The following is an 18019-nucleotide window of genomic DNA, read 5'->3' on the forward strand; positions in this document are numbered from 1 at the left end:
TCTTCTGGGCCATACACCATCTCTCTCACTCATGTCTTGACAGCAGCTCTGTTTTTAAACTCACTTCTCAAATGATTCAAGTAACTTGCCAGCCCCTGCTTGCTGAGGATTCTCTATGCCTAGGGTGAGTACCATTCACCCTTTGTCTTCTCGAAGTCGGGGTAGAAGTGGGCGGGAGTTTACAAGAAGTTGAAAAATCCAAACATTAATCCCTTCTTGGCAGCTGGTGCCAAGGAAGAAGGAACAAGGGAATAAATAGTTGGTGCCTATATCGAAGCTGGCTTAGATTTTTGGCAGTGATTGTCCCATCTGATTAAAATCTAACAAAATATTCTCACCGAGAAACCAGTAAGGATGTCAGAAGAAATCGCTGAAGGTCATTTCAGGAGAGGAAACTGAGGTCCAGCAAGGCTGGGCTGAGAAATCAGTTCCTCCAACTCACAGGCTGTGTCCTTGGGCGTGAAAAGGCTCGGCCCTAGGAAGAGAGAGACTGAAACCTTAAGTTGAGTGTCACTTGCTGGATACTTCAGCAATGTTTGTTATTAAGCTTTAGGGCCAGCCCTTCCAATGTTTTTTAAACTGTGGTGATCCACATTCCATTTCCGTGGGTCCCAGCGACCAGTGCCAAGAATTGGCCAGAGATGTTGACTTAGGGATCTTATGTGGAATTAATCAATGAAGACTCAACGGGACTTCCCCCCCTCCCCCCAGGCTGGGAATCCATGGGCTATCTCCTTCTGCAGGCCTAGGAGGACGGCTGACAACCACCACTTGCTGGAAGCCACTGCAGTAACACATGGTGTTATAAAAGCTGGTCCAACATCTAGGACTGGAGTTATTTACTTCAAGCTGTCTGTCTTGCTGATTAGAGGAGTCATTGCTACCCACTTTGTGGGCTTGTCCAGATTAAGTAAGAACCCCAATACCATACCTTCTTTTCTACTTCTTCTTTTTTGTTTGTTTTGTTTTGTTTTTCGAGATAGGGTTTCTCTGTATAGCCCTGGCTGTCCTGGAACTCACTCTGTTCAAGGCTGGCCTCGAACTCAGAAATCTGCCTGCCTCTGCCTCTGCCTCCCAAGTACTGGGACTAAAGGCGTGCACCACCACACCTGGCTCTTTTCTACTTCTTTTGTAAAAGAGTCCTACTATGTTGCCAAAACTGGAGTCCAGTTCCCAGGCATAAGTAGGCATAAGGCTACGTCCTTCTAAGTAGCAAGCTGGGATTGTGGCTCTGTCTGTCACCACGCTTGGCTAGGTCTATACTTTCGAAAGCGATTGAAGATTGCATACTTTAATCTGGCCTCTATAGAAACTTTGTTGTCAAAGACAGAGTTTCATGTAATCTAGCCCTAATGTCCCAAATTTCACTGTATAGCTGAGGATGATATCAAACTAAAAATTTTCCTGCCTCTAACCTCCCAAGTGTTGGAATTACAGGCATGCATCACTGTGTGTGACCACTTTCAATAAACTTCTTGAATGCAGAAATCACATACGCAGCTTTTTGGCAAGTCATTGTAAATTTTATAAGCTATTTATTACCTTAGTGCTCATCTGTCAAATGGAAATAACACTGAACATCTATCCTTGAACGGTAACCCTGAAGACCTTTGTTCATTGTGAATGTGAGGGCTCAGAATAATCACCCAGAGCAGTGCTTCCACTCACAAATGTGTTTAATCAGAGTTACAAATGTAGGCAGTCCCCAGGGCTAACCTCTCTGGAGCAACGTTAGAGGATCTTGCTAGATGGAAATTTGTTTTGTTTTCTCCGAAGTCAAGCAAAGTTGGTGTAGGCAAGATCTGGTTTCAACTGGAAGGTGACACACAGGACCTAGGATTTGTGAGGCGGACTCTTTAAATACTGGGATGGAAGGGCGGGGTCGTTGTTAGGGACGCGGCGGAGACGCCGGTTTCCAGGAAGTGACATCAGCGGCCGCGGCGATGGAGGATTTACTGGACCTGGGCGAGGAGAGACGTCGCAGCTCGGCCACCTCCGTGAGGAGCGATGCTGGGGACTGGGGTCCGGTTAGGCGGGCGGGACAAATAGCCCGGCTCTCTGAGAAGCTGGGAGTCTGGACAAATCCGGGCTCTACCGCCTGAGTGCGAATCCCACCTTAGTGGAGGGTCTGCCCCCGCCCCGACCACGCCCGTTCCCTGGAGTTTTCTCCCGGGAAGTCTAGTCCCGGAAGTTCTGAAAGGCCGGGAAGAGAGCTGGCTGGAGATGTCCTTTCCTCATGCTCTCTGTAATCTCTGCTCCCCCAGGATTGGAAATCAATACTCCAGTTGTGTGTGTGTGTGTGTGGCGTGGGGAGGGAGTAACTAGGTAACCGGACTGTAGATGGACCAGAATGCACCTAGCCTCGACTTCCATGCTAGTAGACTGTTGATGTGCAGATGAAAGGAGAATTCGTGGAAAGTGTTTGCCTCTGTTCCAGACCTTCGCTGTTGCTTCCTCCCAGCCTATGACCGGTGTCCAGCCAGTAGATAGAACTTGATTAAAGACCTACATTCAGCGTTTTCTTACTGCTACAGTCCCCACCAGGTCTCGATAGCCTTTAGAGTTGAGATCACTGAAGGATTGGGCCACCTGGCAAATCCTTAGTTTCTGATGTAAAATCTCAGGTGTTTTGAAGGGCCTTGATACCATCTGATACCCTCCAAGGTGTTAAGAGAGGCACCTGTTGGAGGGAGATAAAAAGGGGCAGAGCTTTAAAAAAGCTAAGGACATTAGGCCACCAGGTCTTTCTGACACATGAACCTTTTGGGTACCCGGGATGTGAATGTAGTGACTTTTTTCATTTTTGCCACAGATATGTAGCAAGCCCTACTGTGTATCAGGCACTGTTCTAGTCACTGGAAAAATAGATAGCACAGAACAGACCATCACTGGCCTTTGCCCTAGTCGAGGGGAGAAGGACAATAAAAAGACTGCCCTTAAAAATACATGATCTCAGATTTTCTGTGTTGTCAATGTACAGGATCTTCAAATAGTCTTAAACTTTAACGTCTGTTAGAGAAGTCGCTTGCCAACAGCATTCACACACAGGAGCATTACTTTTTGTTTAGGGTAACTACTGTAGGATCAGATGCTTGGATAAACAAAGGAGGGTACCTTTCTCTCTCTCTCTTTTTTTAAAGATTTATTTATTTATTTTATGTATCTGAGTACACTGTAGCTGTCTTCAGACACACCAGAAGAGGGTCCCATTACAGATGGTTGTGAGCCACCATGTGATTGCTGGGAATTGAACTCAGGACCTCTGGAAGAGCAATTAGTGCTTTTAACCCCTGAGCCATCTCTCCAGCCCAAGAGGGTCCCTTTCTAGAGAAGGAAATGAGCTGTATTATCAGCAAGCTTGTTCCCACCACTCTTGAAACTTGAAAAGATTTGCATCATAACTTGAAAGGTTGATGATTGCAATTGGATTGCCCCGATCCGCTTTAGTGGGTTTTCTTTGTTTGTTTGTTTAACGTGGGACTTCTAAAAAACCTTGTCTCCCTTCTTTTTTTTTTTAATTTTTAATATTTTTATTACATATTTTCCTCAATTACATTTCCAATGCTATCCCAAAAGTCCCCCATAGCGCCCCCCCACTTCCCTACCCACCCATTCCCATTCTTTTGGCCCTGGCATTCCCCTATATTGGGGCATATAAAGTTTGCAAGTCCAATGGGCCTCTCTTTCCATTGATGGCCGACTAGGCCATCTTTCGATACATATGCAGCTAGAGACAAGAGCTCCGGGGTTCTGGTTAGTACATCATGTTGTTCCAACAATAGGGTTGCAGATCCCTTTAGCTCCTTGGGTACTTTCTCTAGCTTCTCCATTGGGAGCCCTGTGATACATCCAATAGCTGACTGTGAACATCCACTCCTGTGTTTGCTAGGCCCCGGCATCGTCTCACAAGAGACAGCTATAGTCTCCCTTCTTAGAACACTTAGCATCTAGTTTTCAGAGGGGTGCCATGGGACATGAGATGAACACAGGATTTTAATCGGAACGAAGACTTTGTTTGGGACTTAATCGCTTTCCTGGGCCTTGGTTTCCTTTTTAATAAAATGGCATCGGTTTCAGTGTTCGTTCATACCATCTTGAGACTGGAACACAGCCACGATAATGAGACCTGAAGATGCTAGGCTGATGCTGGTTTGGTTTGGTTTTGCTAAGTAAATGATCACACAGACTCTCTTCAGCACCCACTAGTGTGCCTCAGAGTTTTCTCTTGTCCTGGGGAATGTTGGAGACAGAGCCCCTGCCCACTTGCGGGGGCCTGAAGACACCTGCACAGGTTTCATCTGTTGACTCAGAACCCTGAGGTGCTTGTTCTTAGCGTCCAAAGGTGCTGTCTCAGCATTCCTGTGGTGGGGCTCCCTCTGCGCCTGTAGATGCGCCTCTAACCAGCAGAGCAAGGGGTGTCTGGATTACTCAACTGCCATTGAATTGAGGGATTCTCTCTCAACGCCTGTCTGTTAGCGGTCTCAGGTCCTGCTTAGGAATGTGGGAGCCTTTACCACCTGCTTGGAGCTATATGGCTTGAGGTCTCTCTCTGTCCAAGCTAGCTGCATTTCTAACCATGTGTCATGGACAGAACAGTGACTTTGTTTTTGCTGCATCTGTGGCTGTTGAAAATCTCATGATCAATAACCTGTATGTTCCCTATTCTACCAAATAGGACTGACTTGGGTACTTTCTCCTAAGGGTTTAGGGAATTCTCTATGGATATGTCCATGTGGCATTCACATATATATCATATATATGATATATATTCATATAACATATTTTTGTTACTCAGATCCTGTTCTCTGCCACGCCATAAGACCTCAGTCCTGGCCTACTGTGTGTCGGACCCACAGGGCCTCAGATGACACTGGCTCAGCCGTACTCTCCGTCTCTCCTTCCAGGGGGCCAAGATGGGACGCCGGGCTCATCAGGCGTCGACTCAGGCTGAGAATTACTTCAACAGCAAGAATTCTTCACTGACTCAGACTGGAGAGGTGAGTGCTGCCGAGACAGGAAACAGGAAGTCGTGGACTTTTAAGAATAAATGAGCCCTTAATGAGTAGGGTTGTGGTATCTACATTTGGTTGGAATGCTGGCCTCTCCACGTGTCCTGATTTGGAAGTTCCCCATGAGGACATTTGTCCTACTGGGAACATCTTTCCTTTGAGATCATATTGGCTTCTGGACATTTTTTTTTCTCTCATATTCATAGTGTAAAATTTTTATTTTTATTTTTTAAAGACAGGGTCTCAAGTAGCCCAGGCTGGTATGGAGCTCACTGTGTAGCTGAGGATGGCCCTGACTTACTGACTCTCTTGCCTCCATCTCAGGAGTGCTTGTCCTGTTGTTTGCAGGCACTGGGATCAGGCTTAGGGCTTCATGCATGCCAGGCAAACACCCCATCACCTGAGAACATCCCCAGCTCTGTAGGGCTTTGGGTGCCCTCTGAAGCCAGGCCCTGGGAAGCTGTCCAGGAAGGTGCCCTGGCACTGGGAGGTGGGATCACACAGCTGGAGGCTTGCTGTAAGCAGCGACTACTGTCTCCTCCAGGTCCCAGCAGGAAGGGGGGCCTGGGCTGCTGCTGCCTTCTGCAAACTTTCCCAAGAGACCTCAACCTTAGGGGAATGATCCGGCTTCTTTGTGAAAGGTGGGAAATCCAGGAACAGTATTCTTTGCTATCGGGGTCCACTCAGCCCTCTCCCTTTGTGCAGTCTTTGCCTTTCCAGAGTCTCCCTGACCGCCATAAGCTGTCTTCCGAGGGCTGCCGCCTCCTGCTTTTGCTGCACCCACCTGCCTTAGGGCAGGCTGGGCTATTCATTTGCTGACTGTTAGATCTCTCTGCTCCACTAGAAGTGAGTCACCAGACAGTAGGAAAGCCGGCTTCTTGGCAGCTAACTCAACAGTTCACAGTGGCTGAGAAAGCGGGTGCTGAGAAGCCTGGCAGCCCATGCCGGTGCACATAAAACAGACACAGTGTATTCATGGGTCCCATAAGTGGGCATCAGAAACGAGGTCACAGTTTCCTTAAGCTCTTTATGTGGCCCCGTCCACATGTCTTGCGTTTTCCCTCTTGCTGTAGAAGCACGAGCATGAGGAGTTATTAGTGAAACCTCAATGCCAGCACATAAAATCTGACCGCCGACCTGTCCCTCATCAGCAGGAAGACCCTTGGTCGGGAGGGTATTGGGCCTGCAGGTCACTTGACCACAGTAAAGGGATAAGTGGCACCTCGTTAGAGCTGGCTGATGCCCGAAGGATACGGGGGGGGGGTGTTCACGTGTGTGTGGTGTGCGTGTGTACATGTGTGTATGGTGCACAACTATTGCTGACTCTGGTTCTCAGCTTTTTTTTTTTTTTTTTTCTGAGAGGTCCCTCCCTGGAAACAGGGTGTGCAACAGGATTCTGGGATGTCACCCTCCCCTTCCTGTGTCAGTGAGGCTTAAAGCCACCCGGGCAGCCTCCCATAGGACCAGATACTCGCCAGGTTGTGTGAGACTTTTTAGCCGTTTCTTTCTAAAATTAGATCCGGGACTTGTGCCCATTCACACCCGGTTCTGAGCACACTGTTTGGCGTGTTTATTTTTATCTCCTCGTTAGCTTTATTCAGTGGGTATCCCTAAAAATGTAAGCGTGGCACCTGGGAGCTGTCAAGCTGCTGTTACTGTAGACTTAAGTAGGAATTAGTTTGGAATAAATAGTTATTTTAACGTGAGGCAGCGGAGTTGGGACAGGGAAGAAGGAAGCAGGGAGACACAGGGCTTGCCACTGGCTCTTCTAATTGCTTGGATCTTAAATCCGCTAATCTCCGGAATCCTCTATTTCGTCATTCGTCAAATGGTGACTGTGGTACCATTAGATGAATGTGGGGATCAAGTGAGCTCTGCGTTTAAGCACTCTGGTAAACTAAAAGGCCCCATGGAAGCTCTCATTCATTCAGCATGTTAGGGCTGGATGAGTCTTAGCTCTCTGCTGTTCCTGTTGATGGGGTGCAGTGGGGTGGTTAGGCCCCCGTGGGGGCACACGCTGCCATCCAGGCCTTGGCTCCTTCCACCATGGGTCCTGGGGATTGAACTCAGGTCCCCAGGCCTGTAGAGCAAGCACTTTATCCATGGAGGCTTCTTGCTAATGCTGTAGTTACATTGTGCTTGATTTATACACTTAAACTTTAAAAAAAAAATCAGTTAATAGTTATAAAATTGAGAAACCTGATATAAAACCTGGGATTTGGGGTTCCCTGATATAAAACCTGGGTTTGGAGTCCTCTGATATAAAACCTGGGATTTGGGGGTCCCTGGAAAACCAGAAGCTCTTCCCAGTGAGGCCCGTGGCCTGGCATTTCCGTGTGGCGGGGGTTGGCCAGCAAACTCATGCTGGCTTGTTACAGTGCCTAGGCCTGGCCAGTTCATTGCCATCTATCTGCCTGGATTTCTGTGTGTAGTGCTGGGGATGGAGCTCAGGGCTTTACATGTGTTAGACGAGTGCTTTACCACTGAGCAACACCCCAGCGAGCCTTCTCTCCTCCTCTTCCTCCTCTTCCTCCTCCTCCACCTCTTCCTCCTCCTCCTTCTCCTCCTTTCCATTTGGCATAGCCATGACTGTCTTGGAACTCACTCTGTAGACCAGGGTGGCCTGGAAATCAGAGATCTGACAGCTTCTACCCCCTGAGTACTGGGATTAAAAGCGTGTGCCACCACCGCCCTGACACTTCTTACTTTTCGTTTGTTTTTGAGACAGTTTTGCTTTGAAGCTCAGGTTGGCCTCAAACTTCATGGCCTTTCTGTTTCAGTCTCTTGAGTGCTGGGATTGCAGGCGTGTGCCTCTGTGCCTGGCCACATCTCCCTTTAATGCCCTTGCAGATTTTCTTGGTCTGCATGGTGCCCACTTCTTCCTGAGCTTCGAGCTTGTGTTGTTTGAGGATGATTTCCAGGCATCCTTTGGCATCCGTTAGCACTGAGTTTGGCTACATACAATTGTGCTCTCCTCTGGCCTGACTTTTGAGGAGTTTGGTGGAGGACCTGGGGGTGGACTGAGGGGATGAGGCCCTTGGGCGCTGTCCAAGGAGTTTGGTGGAGGGCTGAGGGCTGGATTGAGGGGATGTGGCCCCTGGGCACTGTCCAAGGAGTTTGGTGGAGGACTGAGGGCTGGGCTGAGTGGATGTGGTCCCCTGGGCGCTATCCTGTATCATCCCAGTTTCCTGCTGTGCTGTGGGAAGCTGTGGCTTTAGTTCTCACGGTTTCCAGCTGACGATTGTTCAGGGGTCAGATCTGCATTCTAGGCAGGAAGAGTTCAGGGCGTATCCCCCTGGATGTCCCCTTTTGATCAGGAAACAGTAGCCAGAGGACTCAGGGAATATCTGACTAGCTGCATTTTATTGGTCAGCACACAGTTTTACAACCGTCCTAGCTTTCAAGAGAGCTTTTTTATTTTTTAAAACTTTTTAAACTTTTTGGTTTTTCGAGATAGGGTTTTTCTGTGTAGGTCTGACTGTCCTGGAAACTCCATCTGTAGACCAGGCTATCCTTGAACTTGCAAAGATCTACCTGCCTCTGATTTCTGAGTGCTGGTATTAAAGGCATTCACTGCCACCTCCTGGCTCCTGAGCACTTTTGATACAGTCAGAATTGGGTGTTATAGCGACCACTCTGGGTCCTAGGGGAGTTTTTATCTGGGGCGTGGATGTTTCTTGGTGAGAGGGAACAAATGGCTGTGGAGCAGGCTGTTTCCAGCTAACCTGATGGTGCTGGGAGCCAACTGAGCCAGAAGGATGCTCCCCATGAATATTAGTTACTTAACTGTTGTTGTGATAAAACTTGATGACCAAAGCAACTTATGGAGGAAGGGTTTATTTGGGGCTTATGGATTCAGAGGCACGGGCTGGAGCAGCAGCTGAGTTCATATTTAAAAAAAAAAAAAAAAGATTTTTTTGAGATTCTAATTGCATAATTTGCCCCCTCCCTTTCTCTCTCCAGAGTCTTCCACAAATGCCCTGCACCCTCCCCAGGGTCTCACATCCTGAGGAGGTAAAAAAAAGGGAGGGAGGTGACTTAAATCTTTTGCAGCCTCAAAGCCTACCTCCCGTGACACAGCTCCTGATTCATCCCGAACATTCCACCTCCTGAGGACCAGGTACTCAAACATAAGAATCTGTGGCGGCCTTTCGCTTTCAGATCACCACACGTGGGAGCATGAGGAGCTCGGTGTTAGATCCCCCTGGACCCACACAAAAGCCCAGCACTAGAAGGTGGGGACAGGAGGGTCCCTAGGACTTACTGGTAATCAGTGAGCCAACCAGTGAGCTCAGGGTTCAGTGAGAGACCCTGTCTCCAAAACTAAGGTAGGCAGCAGGTCAGGAACTGACATCAACAATTTGGTCTCCACTAACATACAGAGACAGATACAGCCACAGACATACAGATGGGAGATGTCAATACAAAGTAAATTGATGTTAAAAATTAAAAGATGCTGATACAAAGTAACTTGTTGTTAAAAAATGTAGCCGGATATTGGTGGTGACATACACGCCTTTATTCCCAGGATTTAGGAGGCAGAGGCAGGCAGAGCTCAGAAAGTTCGAAGCCAGCCTGGCCTACAGAGTGAGTTCCAGGACAGCCAGGGCTATACAAAGAAACCCTGTCTCCAAAAAAAAAAAAAAAAAAAAAAAAAAATAGAATTTATACAAATTTTTTAAATAGACTGGGATAAGAAAGGAAAGAATTCTATTTTTGGCTAACTCCCTTACCCACATTCCTCTCCCACTCCTTACAGTTGTGTGGGCTGCATGAACACTGTCCTGTGTCCCAGTGTGCCTAAGTGAGTTGCCTGTTCACGTGAGCCTGTGCGTGCTGTAGGTTGATGCCGATCGGGTGTCTTCCCTGATCACTCTCCGTCTTGTGTTTTGGGGCATGGTCTCTTGCTGTACTCTTGCTGGGTCTCATCAAGTCAGTCAGGCTGCCTGGCCAATAAGCCCCAGGAATCTGCAGGTCTCCCCTCACCTCTTCACCCCTCTGATGTTTACTGATGTGAGCCACGTCACTGACTTGTATGGGGGTGCTGTGCTGGGGATTGAACATGGGTCCTCACGCCTGTGTGACAGGCACACCCTTTATCAAGGTTTACCCTTACCGTTGCCCCAGCCCCGAAACTTGTGCCTGCTTTTTTAGGGCTGTCGTGAAGATCAAATTGGGCGATGCAAGCATAGTAGGTGATGTAGCATCTAGCAATGGAACCCCCAAGAAATGTGGAGCCCTGAGCAGGCTCAGGACTATCGTTGGGGGGCGGGCAGAGTTGGGGGGAGGAGAGAGAGAGAGAGAGATCACAAATCAGCCTTGGATCAGGTGTATAGTTAGTTTACTTAGCAAATCAACTTGTCAGAAATTTAGATTAGAAGAGGGCTTTGCTAGAGGCCCTCTGATTCTACACTGTGTCTGAGCAAAAGCAGCCGTGGGAGCTAGAAGGGGGTGTCTCTCCCTGACAAGCCATTCTTCTGACTCAAATGGCGCTTACGTAACTCCTTTGAGAAAAGCCCTGGGCCCTGTTACGCTGAGTTTGGGCAAAAGTAGTCTTTAGCAAAAAAACCCCCAAAAAACAAAAAACCAAACAAACAGAAAACAACAAAAAAAACAAAAAACCACTCCAAGGCTGGTGTAGCCACGGGTGTATGTCTCTCCCATGCTTATATAAGGTGGCCTTTTCTTTAGTTTGTAGATAGAGATCAGAGTCTCTGTGGAAACAGTTGCTACCTGTCTGCTAAGTCTGTGCAGCAACCTGTAATGCCTCAAGGTACTCTTAAAGGAGGTGTCATCACCTCAGGACTCAAGAGGCTGGTAACTCCTCCAGAGCCTGTAGCAGCTCCCCTGAGCCCTCTCCTACCTGCCCTACAGGCAGACCTCCCTGTGGAGAAGGGGCTTTAGGAGAGAGCAGAGAGGCCATGAGCAGGGGTGGGGGGTGGGGGTAGGATTATCCTGGAGCCTTCTGCAGAGCCAATGAAGAGTCCTCCTTTGATCCCCCTTATTGGTCTAGCTGTGGGGAGCAGGGTTGGAATCCCAGCTGTTCCTCCCCCCCCCCATGCCCTTGCTGTTTCTCCCGAGGACACAGAGCTCCAAGTTAGCCAGAATCTTGCCCAGGAATCTGAGAAATGCTGCTGGACTCATGTTCCCAAATTAGGCCAATTTCCTCATCCCTCGCCACCTCCCGCGGCCAGCGCTCCCGTGGCTCTTTGCATTACGTCCCTCGCCCTGTGCCTGTTCCCTGACTGGTCTGCCAGCAGGGTAGTTATTTTCAGCCCAATAGGGTTATCTACTGACCCTTTTTGGTGACATTTTTCTCCTTTCTCACAAAAATAACTCTCATGATTGGTCACATTTTTCAGCCTTTTTCGTAGCCTCTTCTCCAATCGGCTGGGCGGAATGACGCCTATAGTAACGTTGCCAAACAGGGATGCAGGGAATCTGATGTGGAGCTGTTCACAAGGAATGTGTTCTCCACACTTCATATTTATGTCATGCTTTGGATGCCTGGGCTTCGGCTGTCCCTCTGGGTGGGCAGATGCGCATCACTGACCCATGCCTGAGCCTGGCTGCCATGTGGGCGGGGATGTCATGTCAGCTCACGGTTCAGAATCAGCATCTCCATCCCTGGCTCCACATTGGTTCAGAGCTTTCTGGCTGCCGTGGGACATCTCACTGTCTTCTTGGCTTCATCCGTGGGCCATGATGGAGCTGGGTGCTCAGCAAGCATTTTAACGTCCTCGGCCTCATCTGTGTAAAGGCAGAAGTACACACTAGAGCTTATCCAGTGTGTCAGTAAATCATCTGTTGTCTGAAAAGGTGAGAACTGCCATCTTGCCTCTGATCCCAGCTCTGCCATTTGCTATATGTGACTCTGTACAAGTTCCTTGACCACACTAAGCCTGCTTCCTCGTCTGCTGAGTGGAGACAGTGGTGGCACTCATCTCACAGGGCCCTGGGTCAACCAGGAGACAGCACAGAGCCTGGCACAGGCGGCTACTACTGACCTTGATCCAAGTCATGAGAATTGGAGCCTGCTATCACTGTTTTGTAACTTTACAGTTCTGGTTAAGAGTCAGGAGTGGGGCTGGTGAGATGGCTCAGTGGGTAAGAGCACCCGACTGCTCTTCCAAAGGTCCAGAGTTCAAATCCCAGCAACCACATGGTGGCTCACAACCACCCGAAATGAGATCTGACGACCTCTTCTGGTGTGTCTGAAGACAGCTACACAGTGTACTTACATATAATAAATAAATAAATTTAAAAAAAAAATGTCAGGAGTGTTCATAGTTCACAGAAGTAAGTGATCCTTAGGGCAGTCTCTCCAAAACAAATAAACAAAGCAAAGCAAAACAAAGCAAAGCAAAAGAGCATTTGGATGGGAGCTCTTTGGAGAGAGTCTGTCACTGGAGACCCATCTTGTCTCCTTTGTGAGCACGCCTGACCAAACTATTGGCCAGTTATTTTCTACTTGTCTGCTTTACAGAGAATGATCCTCATTTGTTGACACATCCTTTAGTAGTTCTGAGGGCCTGAGGAGGAAGCGAGGAGGGCAGGAGTGACCTTGGCGATTCTGGGGGGCCTTGGATAAAAGCTAACATTTATTCACTTATTCATTTATTCACCAATGACGCTTGATTGAAAGCTTTCTTTGTGTGCATGCCAGGTCTTGTATATTCAGGGTCACCATCTTCTAGAACCTTGGTTGGGAGCCTGCAGGGAAGTCATGACAGGTGGAAGAGATGAGAGAGAGGGAGAGGGAGAGACAGACAGACAGAGACACAGGGCGGGAGAGAGGGAAGGACCAGCTGTGAGCCTCAGTCTCAGGGGCACCCAGAAAGACTCCAGGAGGAAGCCCAGTTTGAGCTGAGATTCAGTTAACACCAGAAGAGAAAGGAAGACTTCTCATGAAAAGTGATGGGTGTTCTGGAGGCAGGGACAGACTGTGGCAAGTTGGACCTGAGCTGGGGGGTCACCAGTGCCCTTAGGTTTGAAGCCTGCCCCCTTCCCAGTACACTTTCTCCCCATACTGTATCAGATGGTCGAGAAACCTCTGAGGTGGGCCCAGGAGTCTCACACTGCTGTGACATTCACGTTGGTTTTGCTCCTTTAGGAGTAAGTGGACGGCTGGCTTGTGTTCCAAAATCTTTTTTTTTTTTTGGTTGGTGAGAATTTTCTTGGTAATGATGCTTGTGTTGTAATGGGAGCCGACTTCTGTTCAGGCAGGGATTCCAAAGCAGGCTCCTCGGAAGCCTTGGCTCCAAATAGCATTCTGTGAGGCAAACAGAATGGAAGTAGAAAAATGGTTTGAGCCATGCAGTGTTACCTTGGTCCTGTGGGAGTAGTGGGAGTAGCCTTGTAATGGCCCTTCCCCATCTTCCCTGTGTGTGCCCAAACTTCTGCGGTTCAGCTAGGTTTGTCCCCACACAGATGTATATTAGTTCATATTCAGAAGCCTTTGAAGGGGGTCAAAGAGCAGATCAAAATGTGCATCACCCCAGGTTCCATCCCTGCACCTCAGAAAAAACAGTTTTCTTTTAATAGATACCCATTGTTTTCATAAGTTAAAAAAAAAATTCTAACTGGGTGTTGTAGCTCGTGCCTAAAGTCCCAGTACTCAGGAGACTGAGGCAGGAGGATTGCTTTAAGTTTGAGGTCAGCCTGATCTACATAGGGTGTTCCACACTAGTCAGGGGTACATAGTAAGACCCTGTTGTGTGTGCACGCGCGCGCGCGCGCGCGCGCGCGCGCGTGTGTGTGTGTGTGTGTGTGTGTGCGTGCGTGCGTGCACACGTGTGCGCACTCACATGTGCGCTACTAACACTTGACCACCTGAGGTTGGTCTTTATGCAGCTCCAGCCTCCCCTTAGGTAGCTGTCACCTGTCGCAGGGGAGCCGAACTCTTCGTTCTTACTTCTGTGATTCTCTACCTACTCTTCCTTCCCCCATATGCTGTCATTCCATAGAACAAAGTAGCCAGCATTACTCTTGGCATGTGTGCTCACAGGTACAGGTAGATGCTTGTTCCCATGCAGAGGCCAAAGGAAGGTGTCAAGTGGCTTCCTTATCTCTCTACGCCTTTTCCCCTTGAGATAAGGCCTCTCATTGAACCTGAAACTTAACTTTGATTGGGCTGGCTTGCCAGTGAGTTCCCAGGTCTGCCTGTCTCCATCCCCAACCCTAGGCCACAGCCATGCCTGGCTTTCAATGCATGGGTGCTGAAGATTCAAACGCAGGCCCCCATGTTTGTACAGCAGGCAATCTTACCAACCGAGCTATCTCCCTAGTACTATACCCTACTCTTTGCTGGTCTATTAGTCATTCTTTGGGTTCAAGTTGAATATTGGCTCTTAAAAAAAACATATTGCCCTGTATAAGCTGGTCTCCTCATCACAGGATTATATTGTTCTTTGACTTTCCCCCTCTTCCAGTGTGTATCTAATTTGTGTAATTATTTAGGCCTGGTCTCCCACCAGTGTAAACTCCAGATGTTTCTGCTATGCTCCCTCTGGCCTTGGAGCTAGTGCTTGCTGGTCTCTCCTGCTAGTTCTGGTCAAAGGAACAGAGAAGAAGCAAAGGAAGGCTTTGTGTTCTGTAGAGGTTGCCAGTCTGAGGTACCTGCAGGATGCCCAGGATGCTTTGGTGTACCAAGCTCTGGGCTGGTGTCACTAACTCTCAGGTGGTGAGTGGAAGAGAGGTCATAGGCTCAGAAGAGAAGAAGCCCTTGGCAAGCTGAGGGACAGGCAGAAGCCGAGACGTACCCACAGTGAAAGAACACATAGATAAGCCACAGTCTATACAAAGTTGTTGAGTGACCGGAAAGGAGAGGGGAAAAGCAGGTGTCTAGGGTGTGTGCAAGCCAAGGGAAACGAGAGTGTTAAAAAGAAGGAAGGGGTCAGCCATGTGCCATACCAAAGAGACTAAGAAGGCAGTTTACTGGACCCAGCATGGGGACGTTGCTACAGATTCTGGGGAGGGGTCTGTCAGAGGGCTGTGTGTGCCTGGATAAAACCCCAAGTGGGAACTTGCTGGGAGAATCCAGCATGGAGATTCTGCCATGTGTAAATTCCCCACCAAGCAAGAAGCCGCCTTAGCCCCATTGGCATCTCTCCGTTTGTTTCTTCCCTGCTTGCTTCCTTCCCTGAGTTTCCTTCCGTCTCCCCAGTTTCTCTCATTCTGGTGCCCCCTTTCTAGATTGCCTTTTAACCACTGGTTATGGAGAATCTCTCATGCTGCCCCCCACACTGTGTGTGTATGTGTGTGTGTGTTTATTTATTTTGTGGGTGGGGGCAGTGGCACGGGTGTCACAGCATGCATGTAGAATCAGAGGATAACCTGTGGGAAGCAGGTCTCTCCTACCGTATGGATCCAGGACCTCAAACTCAATCAAGTCTTCAGGCTCTGTAGTGTCTAACTCACTGAGCCATATATGTATATACATATATCATATGTAAGTATATGAATATATGAGATGCTTTAAAATATATTTCTAAGTAGAATTTTATTCATTCATCTTACATTTAATATGTACTTTTCAATACAAAAACGATCAAGCTAACATATTCTAGCTGAGAACCACACATTTAGACAGTGATGCGGCTGTGGAGATTACAGCAGAACCCAGCTCACAGAGGCAGCACAGCTTCCTGGGAGTCAGTGCAGGCCTCAGAAAGGAGGTGCCCCTGGTCTGCACAGAATGAATGAATGAGTAGGACTCTGCGACTCTGTGAATGTGGGAGGAGCAGAAGGCCACATGGGGAGCACTGTTGTGTGTTTCAACACAGGCTGTCTCAGCCTTTCTATTGCTGTGATGAAACACCACCACAAAAAAGGAAGTCGGGGAGGAAAGGGGTTATTTGGCTTTTACTTCCAGATCACTGTTCACTATCAAATAACTCAGGACAGGAGCTCCAGCAGGGCAGGAACATGAATGCAGGAGCTGGCATAGAGACCTTGGAGGAGTGCTGCTCACTGACTTAGTCCCCATGGTTTGCTCAGCCTACTTTCTTATAGAACCCAGGACCAGGGTTGGAGAGATGGCTCAGCGGTTAAGAGCACTGACTGCTCTTCCAGAGGTCCCGAGTTCAAATCCCAGCAACCATATGGTGGCTCACAACCATCTGTAATGGGATCCAATGCCCTCTTCTGGTGTGTCTGATGACAGCTACAGTGTACTCATATGCATAAAAATAAATAAATAAGTCTTTAAAAAAAACAAACAAACAAAAAAACCCAGGACCAGTAGCCCAGAGATGCCTCCTCCCACAGTGGACTGGGCACTTCTCCATCAGTCACTGATTAAGAAAATGCTCTACAGACTTGCCTATAGCCTGATCATGCAGAGGCATTTTCTCATTTATTGTTTCCTCCACTCAGACAACTCTAGTTTGTATGTCAAGTGGACATAAGATCATCCAGCACATGACGAAAAGTTGGGGCTTATTCTGTATCCTGTGGGATCCACACAAAGGTGTTGGGCAGAGAAAGATGTTATTGACTTTGTTTTCTAGGAAGAGGAATCTGGCAGCTATATTGGAGAATAGTCTAGAATAGAGAGTGTGTTGGCTGGGAGATGCTTGGAGCAGTCACAGGAAATGATGTAGCAGAGCCAAGGCCAAGTTCTCAAGCTTCAGGCTTCCCAGGATGCTTTTACAAGTTCTGGTGCCGGAATGCCACTCACATAATTAGCTGTAAACAAATAAACAAAGACAAAAACAAACCCTTCCACTTTGTACATAAGGTTTTTTTGTTTTTTAAAGAAAATGTATCAGTGGCATTACAGTTTGTAGTAGTTAGATATTTCAGAGTGGATATGAAACAGTTCCAGGTTCTAACTGGAGTTTCAAAAGCAGCAAGGTCCTTGTCAGGTGAAGCTCAGGAGGCTGTGAGGTTACAGGTGGCTTCAAATGAAACTGCTAGTGGATAGGCAGCGGAATGCCCACTTCAGTGTATTAGCTACTTTGTGTTTCTGGGATAAAACATTGACTAAAAGAACTTTGGGAAGGAGAAGATCCTTTTCCACTTCCAGGCCTTAGTCCACCACTGAGGGATGTCAGGGCAGGAGCCATGGAGGAACCCTGCCTACTCTCTCACTCTGGCTCATTTACCTGTTCATGCTCAGCCAACTTTCTTGCACTACCTAGGCCCACCTACCTAGGAATGGTGGCACCCACAGTGGGCTAAGCCCTCCTACATCAACCAAGACACCCACAGACTGTCTGACACCCACAGACTGGCCATCAGCCAGTCTGATCCAAGCCATTCCTCAACTGAGGTGCTCTCTTCCCAGGTGACTCTAGGTTGTGTCAAGTTGAAAATAGAAACCCACCCATCCCATTTTTAGTGACAAAGATGGAACATAAAGAGCTTTGATTATATTGAATAGCATGGGCTCAGAAATCACGTTCTGTAATTGTTTAGAGAAGTCAGCCAGAGCTTGGGGGTAAGGTAGAGGTATTTTTTAGTAGAATTTGATGGAGTTGGCTCTGCTTGAAAGAGCTGCAAGAGAAACAGCTGTGGAGGAAAGCCAGGATTTAGGAGAGGCAAGAGATGGAGATACTGTATAACGAATGCAGATTATTAAGTCTGCTTAGGAACCATGAGATGCTGGCTGCGAGGTCTTTATGAAACTGCGAGGCTAGGCCTCTTCTCATTGTGTGCATGCCAGTAATTCCTGCGGAGCAGGCTGATAGTAAAACACTCATTTAGCGATGGTACTTCAGATGAGAATGCTCCTGACTAAGGCCGATGTCATCAGTGCCAGACGGAACATTTCTGGTCACATACTTTTGCCCAGTATAATAGAGTTATGTCCCATCTTTGTCCTCCCGTTGGCTTTTTGTGTGGAGCTTTTTGTGTTAATTCTTCCAGCAGCTACTCTAGGAGCTAGAAAATGAATCCCTAACCGACAAGCAGTTACGTGGAGTTGCAACCATACGCACAGTGTGGGGACCTTGCCTGCAGGGTGAGTCCCTCTGCCCCCTTCCATCTCCTGTGCTATCAACAGCACG

The 18019-nt window shown here is 48.1% G+C and overlaps 1 protein-coding gene across 1 annotated transcript in view; it reads left to right on the forward strand.

Annotated features, from left to right (window-relative positions):
• The first annotated feature begins 1914 nt into the window (after nt 1-1914).
• The window catches only part of Ift43 (intraflagellar transport 43), a 79683-nt gene continuing 63578 nt past the window's right edge, over nt 1915-18019 (forward strand). Inside the window, exons 1-2 of the mRNA XM_021179388.2 lie at nt 1915-1997; nt 4905-4997. Of these exons, the coding sequence (XP_021035047.1) occupies nt 1944-1997; nt 4905-4997 (147 nt within the window). The 5' untranslated portion in view covers nt 1915-1943. The remainder of the gene's footprint in view (nt 1998-4904; nt 4998-18019) is intronic.

Source organism: Mus caroli, unplaced genomic scaffold (assembly GCF_978045245.1).
Source record: "Mus caroli unplaced genomic scaffold, Mus_caroli_1 scaffold_14, whole genome shotgun sequence".
NCBI classification, from domain to species: domain Eukaryota; kingdom Metazoa; phylum Chordata; class Mammalia; order Rodentia; family Muridae; genus Mus; species Mus caroli.